The 11,466-nt window shown below is 47.7% G+C and overlaps 1 protein-coding gene across 1 annotated transcript; it reads right to left on the reverse strand.

The window, feature by feature from the left end:
* Positions 1-5,360: 5,360 nt before the first annotated feature.
* LOC142903086 (LIM domain transcription factor LMO4.2-like) lies at positions 5,361-10,435 on the reverse strand. The gene is made up of 4 exons (XM_076048531.1): positions 10,424-10,435; positions 10,054-10,251; positions 8,853-9,008; positions 5,361-6,236 (listed from the first exon to the last, which is right to left on the reverse strand). The coding sequence occupies exons 1-4, from the start codon at positions 10,433-10,435 to the stop codon at positions 6,228-6,230; spliced, it is 375 nt and encodes a 124-aa protein (XP_075904646.1). The 3' UTR covers positions 5,361-6,227.
* Between the last annotated feature and the right edge of the window lie 1,031 nt (positions 10,436-11,466).

Raw genomic sequence — 11,466 nt, forward strand, 5'->3', positions numbered from 1 at the left:
GCAGGGAGTAGTAATGAGTCCAAGTTACCTAGAGCTGCTTTAAGGCTCTGCATTCTAAAGTAACTCGAAGCCAAACTCTTTCTTTCTATTCTGAGTAGTGCTCATGTTGTTAGTGAGCTCCTGCTCCTTTAAACAAGGCGTGCTTCAGGTGTTCTTCTTCCTCCGCCTTCAGGGAGTAAATTTGCGGTGCCATACCAGGCCGGGCATAGGTACTACATCGTCTTCAGTCGTTTCCAGCATCTCCGTGTAGCATTGCTGTGTAACGTCGTCATAACGCTGGTCTCGCTTGAAAACGCAGATCTGCAAGCGCACGCGTCCCATTAGTGACACTGTACATCGGCGTTTGAATTATTATTTCTGTATACAATGTTATTAATATCTTGGAATTATTATGATACAATATTTTTTAATAGTAATCAACGATAAACACCTCCTGTTTAAGCTGGTGTGCATGTAAACTTTGGGGAGGGCTGTTTTGAGCTGGAGGCAGTCAGGGCCCAGAAGCAAGCAGCCAGGTTATACTGCCTGGGCATCAGGAGGGGAGCACAGAAATCAGCCAACTGAGGAGATGGAGGAGGAACTTATTTTACTTGACTAATACACTGTTGGAATAAGTGTATTTGCACTTTTTATTTATGTATTTGCACCTTTTTGCAGCACTTTCGTAAACCTACCACAAAAAATAAATGTTATTAAATCAAATTGTTCTTTTTCGCTATTATGGGGATCGATATATATATGTGTATATGTATATATATATATATATATATATATATATATATATATATACATATTTTATATATATATTTATATATATATATATATATATATATATATATATATATATATATATATATATACATATATATATAAATATATATGTATATACACACACTGTACATATACAAATATATATGTATTTTTAGAATTTATTATCTTCTAGTCTCCATCTGTCCTGTTGCCGCATGTAAAGTGTCACTCTGTGTCGTCACTGTTTCACATAACATTTTTACATATATCCCAAACCTCCGGGGAAACGATTATTACAATTTCTCATGTTGGACCGTCAACAGATGGCGCCGCCATGACGTTCCCCCTTCACTGGTTCACCCACGGCGGAGCAGAGGTCCGTTCTGCTCCTCACTGAAGGAAGGTAGTCATGTTAGCCGCGCGGCAACACGACAATCTTCCCATGTGCTTTTTTTCCCCTTTTTTTAAAAAACTTTTTACAGATTTAGCCTTGTGGTTGAAGGAAAAACGTGCTTTACAAGGCTGGCGGAAAATATGTGATGACGCAAGAAAAGGAAATTCTCTAGATGTTGATTACACATATTTCTTTTTTATCGCGGAACATCCTGGAGGTGTTACGGTGTTAAAACAGCGCCCACTCTGACAGATACACGTCTAATTGAACCCGTTTTAAGGGCGACATTGCATGTGGCAAAGCTGCGACTTTTTTTACAGGGCTGGTGTGTGAGATTTAGCGCCACCTGATGGTCAGGAGAAAGAAAAGCCCTGAAAAAAGGTGTTATTTTTCATGCTAGTGGAACCGTTGGTTCCGTTTTGCAAATATCTAGCAACCGAGTCGTCATTTTGTGGTTTTTATCAAACTGAAAAAAAAAACATAGAAATTCCACTTCCTGCCGACCGACCCCTTACACACAACCGTAAACTGCTTTTTCAAATTTTTGTCCACATTTCATAACCGTGTTGCTTCAGTTGCATAGTGTTGTGGAGGGGCAATGCTAATGCTAGGAACCTCTGACTGCATTGCTAACGCTAACGTCTCACTAGCATCTGCAGCTCTGAACGTCCTATAGTGTTTTGGGTTTTTTTTCAAGCTCAGAATCGAGAATAAATTTCAGTTCTTGTCTTTCAGCTGCTGCTGCTGCATGACATTTTGCTCTTTTCTTACAATTAAGACAGAATAGAAGCCTTTATTACACATTGGGGTAATTTGCAAAAAAAAAAAAAATTAAAACAAAACAAAAAACACAGCGAGATAACTGCTAATCTAGGACCCGCAAACAAATCTAATCTAATCCAGAACAAACAAACAAACCGGTGACTCATCAGAGGAATCACTCAGACGACTCGCTCTCCACTGAGCTGTTCAGCTTCAGTCAAACTGGCCAGCCGATAAGGTGGTTTATCACATGGACAGCTTACAGTGATTCTGGAGTGTGTGTATCTGTGTGTGTGTGTGTGTGTGTGTGTGTGTGTGTGTGTGTGTGTGTCGGTAAACAGCTTAATGGAGGCAAGAGGATTTGATAATGGGGAGGGCCGTCGTCCAGACGAGCGTGGAATAGTGTCGTTAAGTTGAGGATTACTGAGATCACTTAAAAGCAAATATATGTCGAAAAAATAATAATAATAAAAAAAAAATCAACTTAAAGGATCATTTATTTTGAACAAAAAACACAATCTAATAATACTTATGGGCTTCGTCACTATTGGAGGCCTTTAATAAGCAGGTGGAAAGTGGGCGACGGCAGTGGCGTTTTTTTTTCTTTTTCTTTTTTTTATCATCCGAACGTCAAAATCGTCCTAAAAGACCTTAAATCAAAAAGCAGCCGTTAAGCTAAATGAGGATGATGCTTCTGAAAACATTCCGCTGTCCTCTCGGCATTAGCGTGCATTTTTTTTTTTTTTTTTTTTTACCATGTTTTGCGCGTTTTCCAAATTCCATTTTAAAGTGGTTTGGACGTCCAGCAGCCAAAGCTCCATTTAAATAAAAAAAATAAAAAAATGATAAAATGCCACGTGAGGAGAATTATCCACCGATAGTTTCTGTTTTCTGTTTTTTTTCTAGTATAGCTCTTGTGCCTGTGACGCTAAAAAATGAGGTGGTTCAGTTCCTGTAGGAAGCCAGTAGGGAGACAAGAGGTCAAAGGTCAAACGCTGGAGCCATTGAGGGGGTTGGGGGCTCCCTTCCGTCGATTCTGTAAAGATCTTCGCTGCGCTGCTGCTTTTGCAGCAAAAGAAAGATGTTGTTTTTTTGTTTTTTTTTTCTTGTCCCAAAACCAGCTGGCAAAGTCTTGTCGTTTGTCCTCAAACAACATCCTCTTTTTTCCTCCGCAGCATCGGAGACTCTTTGTGTTGACTGACTGCCGTGTACCAATACGCTTGGCAAATTTTGTTATAATGAAATAAAAAAAAATCTACCAAACAATGAGCCGCTTCAATCGAATTAGCATGTCCTTTTTTTGATTTGCTATCCTTTGTGCTGGCAGTCACAACCAGTGGGTTCCCTTATTTTCATTTATCTTATTTTTCAGATTATTTTTTTTCTTTCTGAAGGCATTAAGATGCTCCGCCGTGTCCCACTGGCGGCCCAGACTGCTGCGATAAGCGGCGGCGCCATTAGCAGGTTCCTCCTTCAGACCTATTAGGGCCTCGCAAGGACTTCAAACACCAATTTGTTCTGCAAATAGCCCGTTCAATTTGAGAGAGAGAGAGCGAGAGGGAGAGAGAGAGAGCGACACCTCTCTCTCTCTCTCTCTCTCTCTCTCTCTCTCTCTCTCTCTCTCTCTCTCTCTCTCTCTCTCTCTCTCTCTCTCTCGTAATTGAATCTTCAAAGCGACATTTTCCTTCATTTCTGTATTCAGGTATCAGTGATGAATAAATAGCAAGCAGTCATTTGGACGCAGAGGAAAAAACAACAAAAAAACAGCAGCTCGTCATGCCGCTCCATGATGATTGGCCGATGACGACGGGCAATCATCACCCCCCCCCCCCCCCCACCCCGTTTTCTCCGTTAAACAGAATCGTCAGGTAATTATGTCGCTGGTGTGAAGGCTGCTGCTCGGAATCATGCGGCGTTCCTCCAGGGAACGTTCAGACTCTACTTAACTGATAGGAAACTTTGAGCTTCAATTATCGCCGCGTTTAATTTTAGTTAAAGGCTTCGTTCTCTAAAGTGGGAGCTGTTTCGGCTAACGAGCCGCTCGTTTGTTTAGCGAAACAAAGTAGCAGGATTTTTTTTTTTTTCATTATTTGGAGTGACTCATCGCCACGGTCTGTCTGGCTCCTCTCGTGTTTTGCCCATTTGATTTCTTCTTCTCTTCCGTTAGTTCATCCTGAAGCTTCTCTGTGGCAGCGCCCTCCTTGCTAGGCGCGCTAGCCGTCATGCTAACTCCGCACCGCGGCCTTTCCGACGACCTCCGGCTTCTTTCCCTGGGAATACCGAGGTAGCTGAATGCTGAACGTGGCTGACCGAAACCTAGCTTAGCCTAGCCTAGCTTAGGGAAGGCGCGTCCAGCTGTGTTGTGAGCCGTCGTCTCATTAGCTGGCGCTGGCAGCAGCTCGACCCGCCCACCGCTGCTCCATCCTGTCCCCCAGGGGGGGTTAAAGGGCAGGTCACAGTGCCTTCTTGGGAGGGATGGTGTGTGTGTGTGTGTGTGTGTGTGTGTGCTGGGCCAGCGAGCACAACTTCCATCTGGAGCAACCTTCAAACTGTGGGGGAAGGCGGGGGCTGGAGTCGTTGGCTGCATTTGAAGGACTGGTGGAATGAGGACAGCACTCCTCGGCCAGTCGGCCGTAATTAGTGGCCGGCCGCAGCGACTGAACGGGGACACACAGCACGTGTGTGTGTGTGTGTGTGTGTGTGTGTGTGTGTGTCAGCTGCTGCCTGTCTTTTGTACTTTGCGTACCTTTTCTTTCTTGCATGTTATTTGTATTTCACAGGCCGAGATGGCCCCATTTTTATCTTTTATACTTTTTACAATTTCAGCCAGAATTTTTTTTTTTTTTTTTTTTACTGACTGCCCATTGGCTGCTTGGAACCCCCCCTCCCCCAGTTTCCTGGACTTCCAGCGGTACAAAGGTCAACGACCCCCCTCCTCCCTCCATCCCCACCACCTCCACCTCCACCACACCCCCACCGCCTCTCTTTCCCGTCATGAATTGATGATGGGAGTCTGTTAAAATCTTCCAATACTTTTTTTTTTTTTATTAATTAAATACACCATACTGGAGCAAATGTCTCGGAAAATATCACAAATAAATTTCTCTTTCATTCGGCATTTATATGTTGGTGACGTGACCTCTACGTTACTGACTATGGGCGAGTTCTCTTCAGTTTTCCGGGGGGGTCGAGGGGTCGAGGGGGGGGGGGGGGTCGGATGTACTGTAGCCACGCCTGGACGACAACATTTACATGCATACTGTACATACATGGTAGTTTCTTTTTTTTTTCTCTTTCTCTCTCTCTCTCTCTTTTTTTTTTTTTTTTTTTACAAATACACCAAGAGTGTGTTTATGATTCCGCGTTTTTTTTTCTCCACAAAAAGCCATTTTTTTGTCATTTAAATCCCCCTTTTTTTCAATATATATATTTTTTTATATATCTAGATGTGTATATACCACCAAAGGAAAAAAAAAAAAAAACTAAAAGAGAAAACACATTCCCCCTTTTTGACAACACTCAAAATATATAAAGTGGAAACACCATGTTGGGAAATGAGGATAGAAAAGGGAGAGAAGACACAAGAAAAGGTCCAGAATTTCCCCCCCGCCCCCAAAAAAAGTCTCTTAAACAAATCTGCAGAGTCGAAAAGGCTGCATCGCTGTGACCTCATCAGTCTGTTTATCTCTCCGTCCGTCGCTTCAGTCCATCCTGCTCCTGCCGCCATCCACCCTCTCCTCCTCCTCCACCAATCTGAAAAGTCTCTCTCTTTTTTTATCTTTTGCTTTCACTCCTCTTCTCCACCTTTCTTCCTTTTTTCTTTTTTTAATTCCAAGGCTTTTGGAGTCCTCAGCGTCCCGATTCGGGTGCGTTTTAAGTGCAAGTTATCCGCCCGTTACGTGGGGAGGAGAAGAAATAAAAAGTCAACGAAGAGGAAGGAGGAGGAGGGGGAAGAAGAAGGTGGAGGAGGAGGAGGAGGAGGAGGAGGAGGAGAAGAAGGAGGAGGGGGAAGAAGAAGGTGGAGGAGAAGAAGAAGGTGGAGGAGGAGGAGAAGAAGGTGGAGGAGCCGATGTGGAAGAAGTTCTGGGCTGAAAGTTTCACGGCTGGTTGGGGGGGGGGTCCAGTGGGAGCAGAGCTATAACGGCGGGATGGACGAGTGGCGTTCTGGCGGGGGAGGGGGGTGGTGGGGGGTGGGGCTTGACCAGAGAGCGGTGGGTGGCGGTGGTGGTGGGGGGTGGGCTGCTTGATTTGCGCCCTCTCGGGTGGCTGTGAGTCGGGGAGAAAATGAAGGCACGCGTCCTGCTTCCTGCTGGGCTCCGTCCTAACACACCTGCGCAGGGACAGACACACACACAAGCACAACGTGAATAAACACATCCTGGCTTTCAGGAAGAAAAGAAATGCAGAGACGTCATTATCGCTTCACAAAAAAGAAAAAAAAAACTCAATTAAAAAATAAAAAAATAAAAGCAAAGGCATTAATGTTTCAGCATGATGAATCAACTTTCCAAGCGGCTCCGGCTTTTAATTTATTGATCAGCCAGCCTTTGAAAACCATCTGGTGTCCCATTTACTTTGCATTAACTTAAAAGTGCATCCGTGAAGCAATTCTCTTTGGTATAATTATAACGCGCGCTTCGACATAACTGCGGGAGGTGTTCAGTCCTGCGAAACAGAAAAATATTTTTTTTTTCCCTCCCTTCTTCCCCTCTCCCCCCCCCCTCCTCCCTCGCTCGCTCTCTCTCTCTCTCCATGATTCTAAGGGTGATTTACTTTCCCCTTCATCCCTCAAATCACCAGGAGGGCTTCAGTCTATTAGTAATTGCAAACTCCTACTTGGGGGCTAATTAAAGTGACTGACGCTGGGAGGGTCCGGCTCCCCTGGGTCAGCGCCGGCTCCGTGGGAGAGAGGTAATTTGTTTGTTCTGAACAAAGAGTTGAGGGAAGAAGCCGAGAGCAAAGCCCCGATAATGACGCCGGCGTCGGATGTCGTCCGCGGCACAAAGCCGCGCCAATTATTGTCGCGGCGAATAAAAAAAATAAAAACGGGAGGAATCGGGAGGTCGGCGGCGTTGCCGAACTAGCGTTTCCAAGGGCCCCTTTTCCGTGTCGGGGCCGCGGCTAAGCTAAGTTAAGCTAACACGAAGGTTTATTGATCCTGAGAGTTGATATCCTGCCGAAATCCTCTTTGAGTAACAGGAGAGCGAGGGCACGGGCTAGCGGGCTAGCTAGCGCGTGATGATGATGACGACGACGATGATGATGATGGTGAAGAGCAGCAGCGGGGATCCCTGTTTAACTCGCTGCGATAACAAAAGCGTCGCAGGGACTGCCCCCCCCCCCTACACACACACACACACACACACACACACACACACACACACACACACACACACACACACACACACACACACACACACACACACACACCTCCCCTGTTTATTTAATAATTCTCTCTGCTATAATTAAAGCGCTGGGGCCAATATTCAGATTGCATTTTAGCATCAATAATTCAGCGAGTTTCACTACAATTGATGTTAGCGCATAAATAAACAATGAGGCCCCTGTATTTACTACACCGGCCGTGCTGCATGAGACATGCAGTGGGTGGTGGGTGGGGGTGGGGGTGGGGGTGGGGGAGCGGCGCTGGCCCGGGACTTAAACAGACATTTAAAATTAAGCTAGATAATGCGGCGGCTTTCAATTTAAATGTGAGGAGCTCTGAGAGCCCTAAGAGCTGATTTGTAGAAGTGACAAGCCCTTAAAAGGCCTGTGGTGGAAGGGTGGGGGTGGGGGTGGGGGGGGCGGGGGCGGGGGAGTCGCTAGCGGGGTGGGGGGGGGGGCTTAATGGAGTTCTACCTCTCCCGGACTCAAAAAACCACTCAAGGTGAAATGCACGCTTCCCCGACAATATAATTCCTCTTTCAGTCAGATGCACTGCAGTAGACGACCAGGACCCCCCCCACCCCCACCCCCAACACACACACACACACACACACACACACACACACACACACACACACACACACACACACACACCAGCTCCTCCCACACTCCTTCCTACTCGTATCTCTCTGAGTGCCGGGCCGTGTGTGTGTGTGTGTGTGCGCTCAGGACGAGGTATCAATAAAGCTCCTTGTTGGGAGGCAAAAAGTGATGCTATCTGCCGGCGCTGAGGAATGAAGTGATCCCGGCGTTCCGACGAGGCCGCTCCTCTGTTTGCCTTCCACTCGCAGCAGCCGTCCACAGATCCAATCAGCAGCCAGGACGGCCGGCGTGATGGAGCTGCGGCTGCCGTCTGCGCTCCACCTCCGGCTGTGTGTGTGTGTGTGAGGGGGGTTTCATATTTGTGCCCCCCCCCCTCCCGGATCGCCGCTGCTGTTGATACAGCGGTCCAAAGAGGCTTTCAGGGCCGTTTTGTCCCCTGCGTTGCTCTGCGTGGAGCAAAGACGGAAGCGTCGGGAAAGTGGAGGCGATTCCAGGAGGAGTGGAAGCGACGAGGAGGAAGAGGAAGAGGAATCATTCTCACATCTCTCCGTCTCTCTTTCTTTCTTTACTGTGATTGCCGTCGCTGCTGCGGCGGCGGCTCAGACGCTCCCGCCGACGACACGAGCGATGGGAAAATCCATCAGGCTGTCAGAGACATTAAATGCGTCTCCACGCCGGCTGATCTAATATCCGCCCAGGCGCCTTGCAGTGACGCCGAGCGGACGCCATCCATACCGCCGGCGGGGGGGGAGGGGGGGGGGGGCAGGGCGGAAAATGTCAGCGCAGGAATTTACAGATGTTTGTGTTTTCTTTCTTTTTTTCTCCCCTCCTGCTAACGACTGCGACTGACGGATGACGAGCCTCGGGTGACTCGCTTCTCCCAGCGTGGGGGACCACAACCCCACCTCATCATCATCATCATCATCATCATCATCAGCGGCGGTGGCGGTGGGCCTACCTTCTGGTCGGGCAGCAGCGGGTTGGTCTGCAGCGAGCTCAGGTGGCCGTTGATGAGCGCCGTGGGTCGGTCGTGTTCGCAGAACAGGCTGCCGTTGATGTAGTGGAACCGATCCCCGGGAACCAGTCGGTTCCGGCAGGTGGAGCAGGTGAAACACTGTGGCGCCGGGGAGCAGGGGGTCGGGTCGGGTAGAGAGAGAGAGAGAGAGAGAGAGAGAGAGAGAGAGAGAGAGAGAGAGAGAGAGAGAGAGAGAGAGGTCGTCATGAAAAGGCAAAAAATAAATAAAAAACAGCCAATGGGGGGCGGAGCAAGCTTAGGGGGCGGAGCAATGTGACGGTGTCGCAGCATGCTCGGGGCATCGGGGCTTTCAATTCTGTCATACTCTGCAAAACGAAGCCAGCCGAGTAATAATAATAATAATAATAATAATGATGGATTGGATTTATATAGCGCTTTTCAAGGCACCTAAGGCGCTTTACATTGAACCCATTATAGCGAGTCAACAGACTCAGTAGTGAATCAACTGACTCAGTATCGAGTCACCAGACTCAGTATTGAGTCACCAGACTCAGTAGTGAATCACCAGACTCTCAGTAGTGAGTCAACAGACTCAGTAGTGAGTCACCAGACTCAGTAGTGAGTCACCAGACTCAGTAGTGAGTCACCAGACTCCGTAGTGAGTCAACAGACTCCGTAGTGAATCACCAGACTCAGTATTGAGTCACCAGACTCAGTAGTGAATCAACAGACTCACTATCGAGTCGCAGAGGCTTTTCATCAAGTCCTCAACACCTAAAGGAGCTACAAAAGATCTGAGCTGCTCCCCAGTTTGATCTTTTACTCAACGGGCTCTGCTGTTGTGAGCACGAGGTCAACAGACGGTAGTTTAGAAGTTGGATACTTTTCTATATACTTTCTTCTTTCCTTTTCTCATGAAGACACTTTGGTTTTTAAACTATGTTCCAGAGTTTCAAGCTATGGGAAAAACAAACTCTTGCTTTACAGCGCCAGATTCATCGCCACCTAGTGGTCTGGGGTGGTTTGGCTGCATTGTTTGGGGGGGGGGGGTCAAATATCTGCTTAGCGACACACCCACGTGCATCTGGGAGTGGACAAGCAAAAAGAGCGGCGTTGGTTTGCCGTTGCTGGCGTGAGGGAAGAGTTGATGTTGATGTTGGGTTTGGCTAGCTTGCTAGCTTACCTTGAGATGGTAGACGTTGCCCTGCGCCCTCATCACCAGCTCACTGGCTGGGATGGACTGACCGCAAGCGCTGCAGGCTCCGCTGTTCCCGAATAATCTGAAGGAAAAGCAGGGAAAGGTTACCACCAGGTGGCGCTGTGTGCACCTGTGCAGAGTTAGCCTAGCCGCCACCGCCACCACCACCACCAGTGCCGCTGCCTAATAATAACCTGGAACATAAGCAATCAGCGTGTAAGAGGATTTGAGTGTGCGTGCGGGCGGAGACGCAGTGCTTTTGCCATTAGGAGTCGGCCGAGCGCTCCGTCACTGCCGTGTTTCCATTAGAGAGCCGCAGCGACTGGGGCTTGATATATAATGTGCACGGGTTAACCTTTTCAATCATGGTGTCAACACTTTAGATTTGCCTCTGCTCATCTCTTTCGTCCCTAACCTTCTCTCTCCCCCCCCCCCCTCGCTCGTCCCTCTCTGCCTCTCGATAATGAAATGCTTGCTCCAGCTTCCCTTCTATCTTCCTTCTGAGTCCACAATTTAGATTACTTCATCTCGGTGAGCAGCAAACTGAATGAAATTTCGATTTGAGCAGAAAGTAATTTACTGGGATCTGGAGCCATTTGTCATCATATCTCACCGGGTGTTTGCTCTATCACTGCACTTTTCCTAAGCAATCAAATAAGACCGCGGCATCTGACATGCTCTGCAGAGGAGGAGGAGAGAGGGAGGGCTGTGTGTGTGTGTGTGTGTGTGTGTGTGTGTGTGTGGAGTGAAGGAAGGCATCGTGGCTAGCGGTTAACACCAGTTTGTGCGCCGCTCCAAAGTTGTTTGGCTGCAGCATTTTTGCATTTTCAGACGCGGTCGAGGAGAAGAATTTCTTCACGCACGCGAAAAAAAAAAAAAAAAGTATTTAACGAATCGACGCCACGCCGGCGAGAATTAATAAATGTTTGCGCCGTCCCCCGGACCGTAACCCCGGGCATTGTTAAGATGTATTGACAAACAAACAGGCGGGCAAAGAAAAAAAATGAGAAGGACGGTTTTGAGGGGGTGGGGGGGGGTTGCGACGACGCTGAAAATGTCTCTCAATAAGCGACAGCCCAGGCAGAAGCAAATTTTGTCTTGGCATCATTTGGAACGGCTCCATCAAACTCAATTTCAGAAACTAATTAACTGGAGACTGTCGTCACGACGCTGCCAACCCACTCCCGCCCCCCCCCTCCCCCTCCCCCAGCCTCCAGCCCCTCCCCCACACATCTCTGGGACAAACACCAGAGTGGCAGTGAACATATAGAGGCCGCGCTCTGCTTTTAAGACATCTTGTGTTTGCGCAAAACACGCAGGACCGGAAAAAAAAACAAAAACTTCTCAGATTGGAAAAATTCCACTTGGCCCGGTGTTCAATATTTGCCCCCCCCCCAC

Source organism: Nelusetta ayraudi, unplaced genomic scaffold (genome assembly GCF_046127955.1).
Source record: "Nelusetta ayraudi isolate G7.1 ecotype Tasmania unplaced genomic scaffold, CSIRO-AGI_Nayr_v1 ptg000105l, whole genome shotgun sequence".
NCBI classification, from domain to species: Eukaryota; Metazoa; Chordata; class Actinopteri; order Tetraodontiformes; family Monacanthidae; genus Nelusetta; species Nelusetta ayraudi.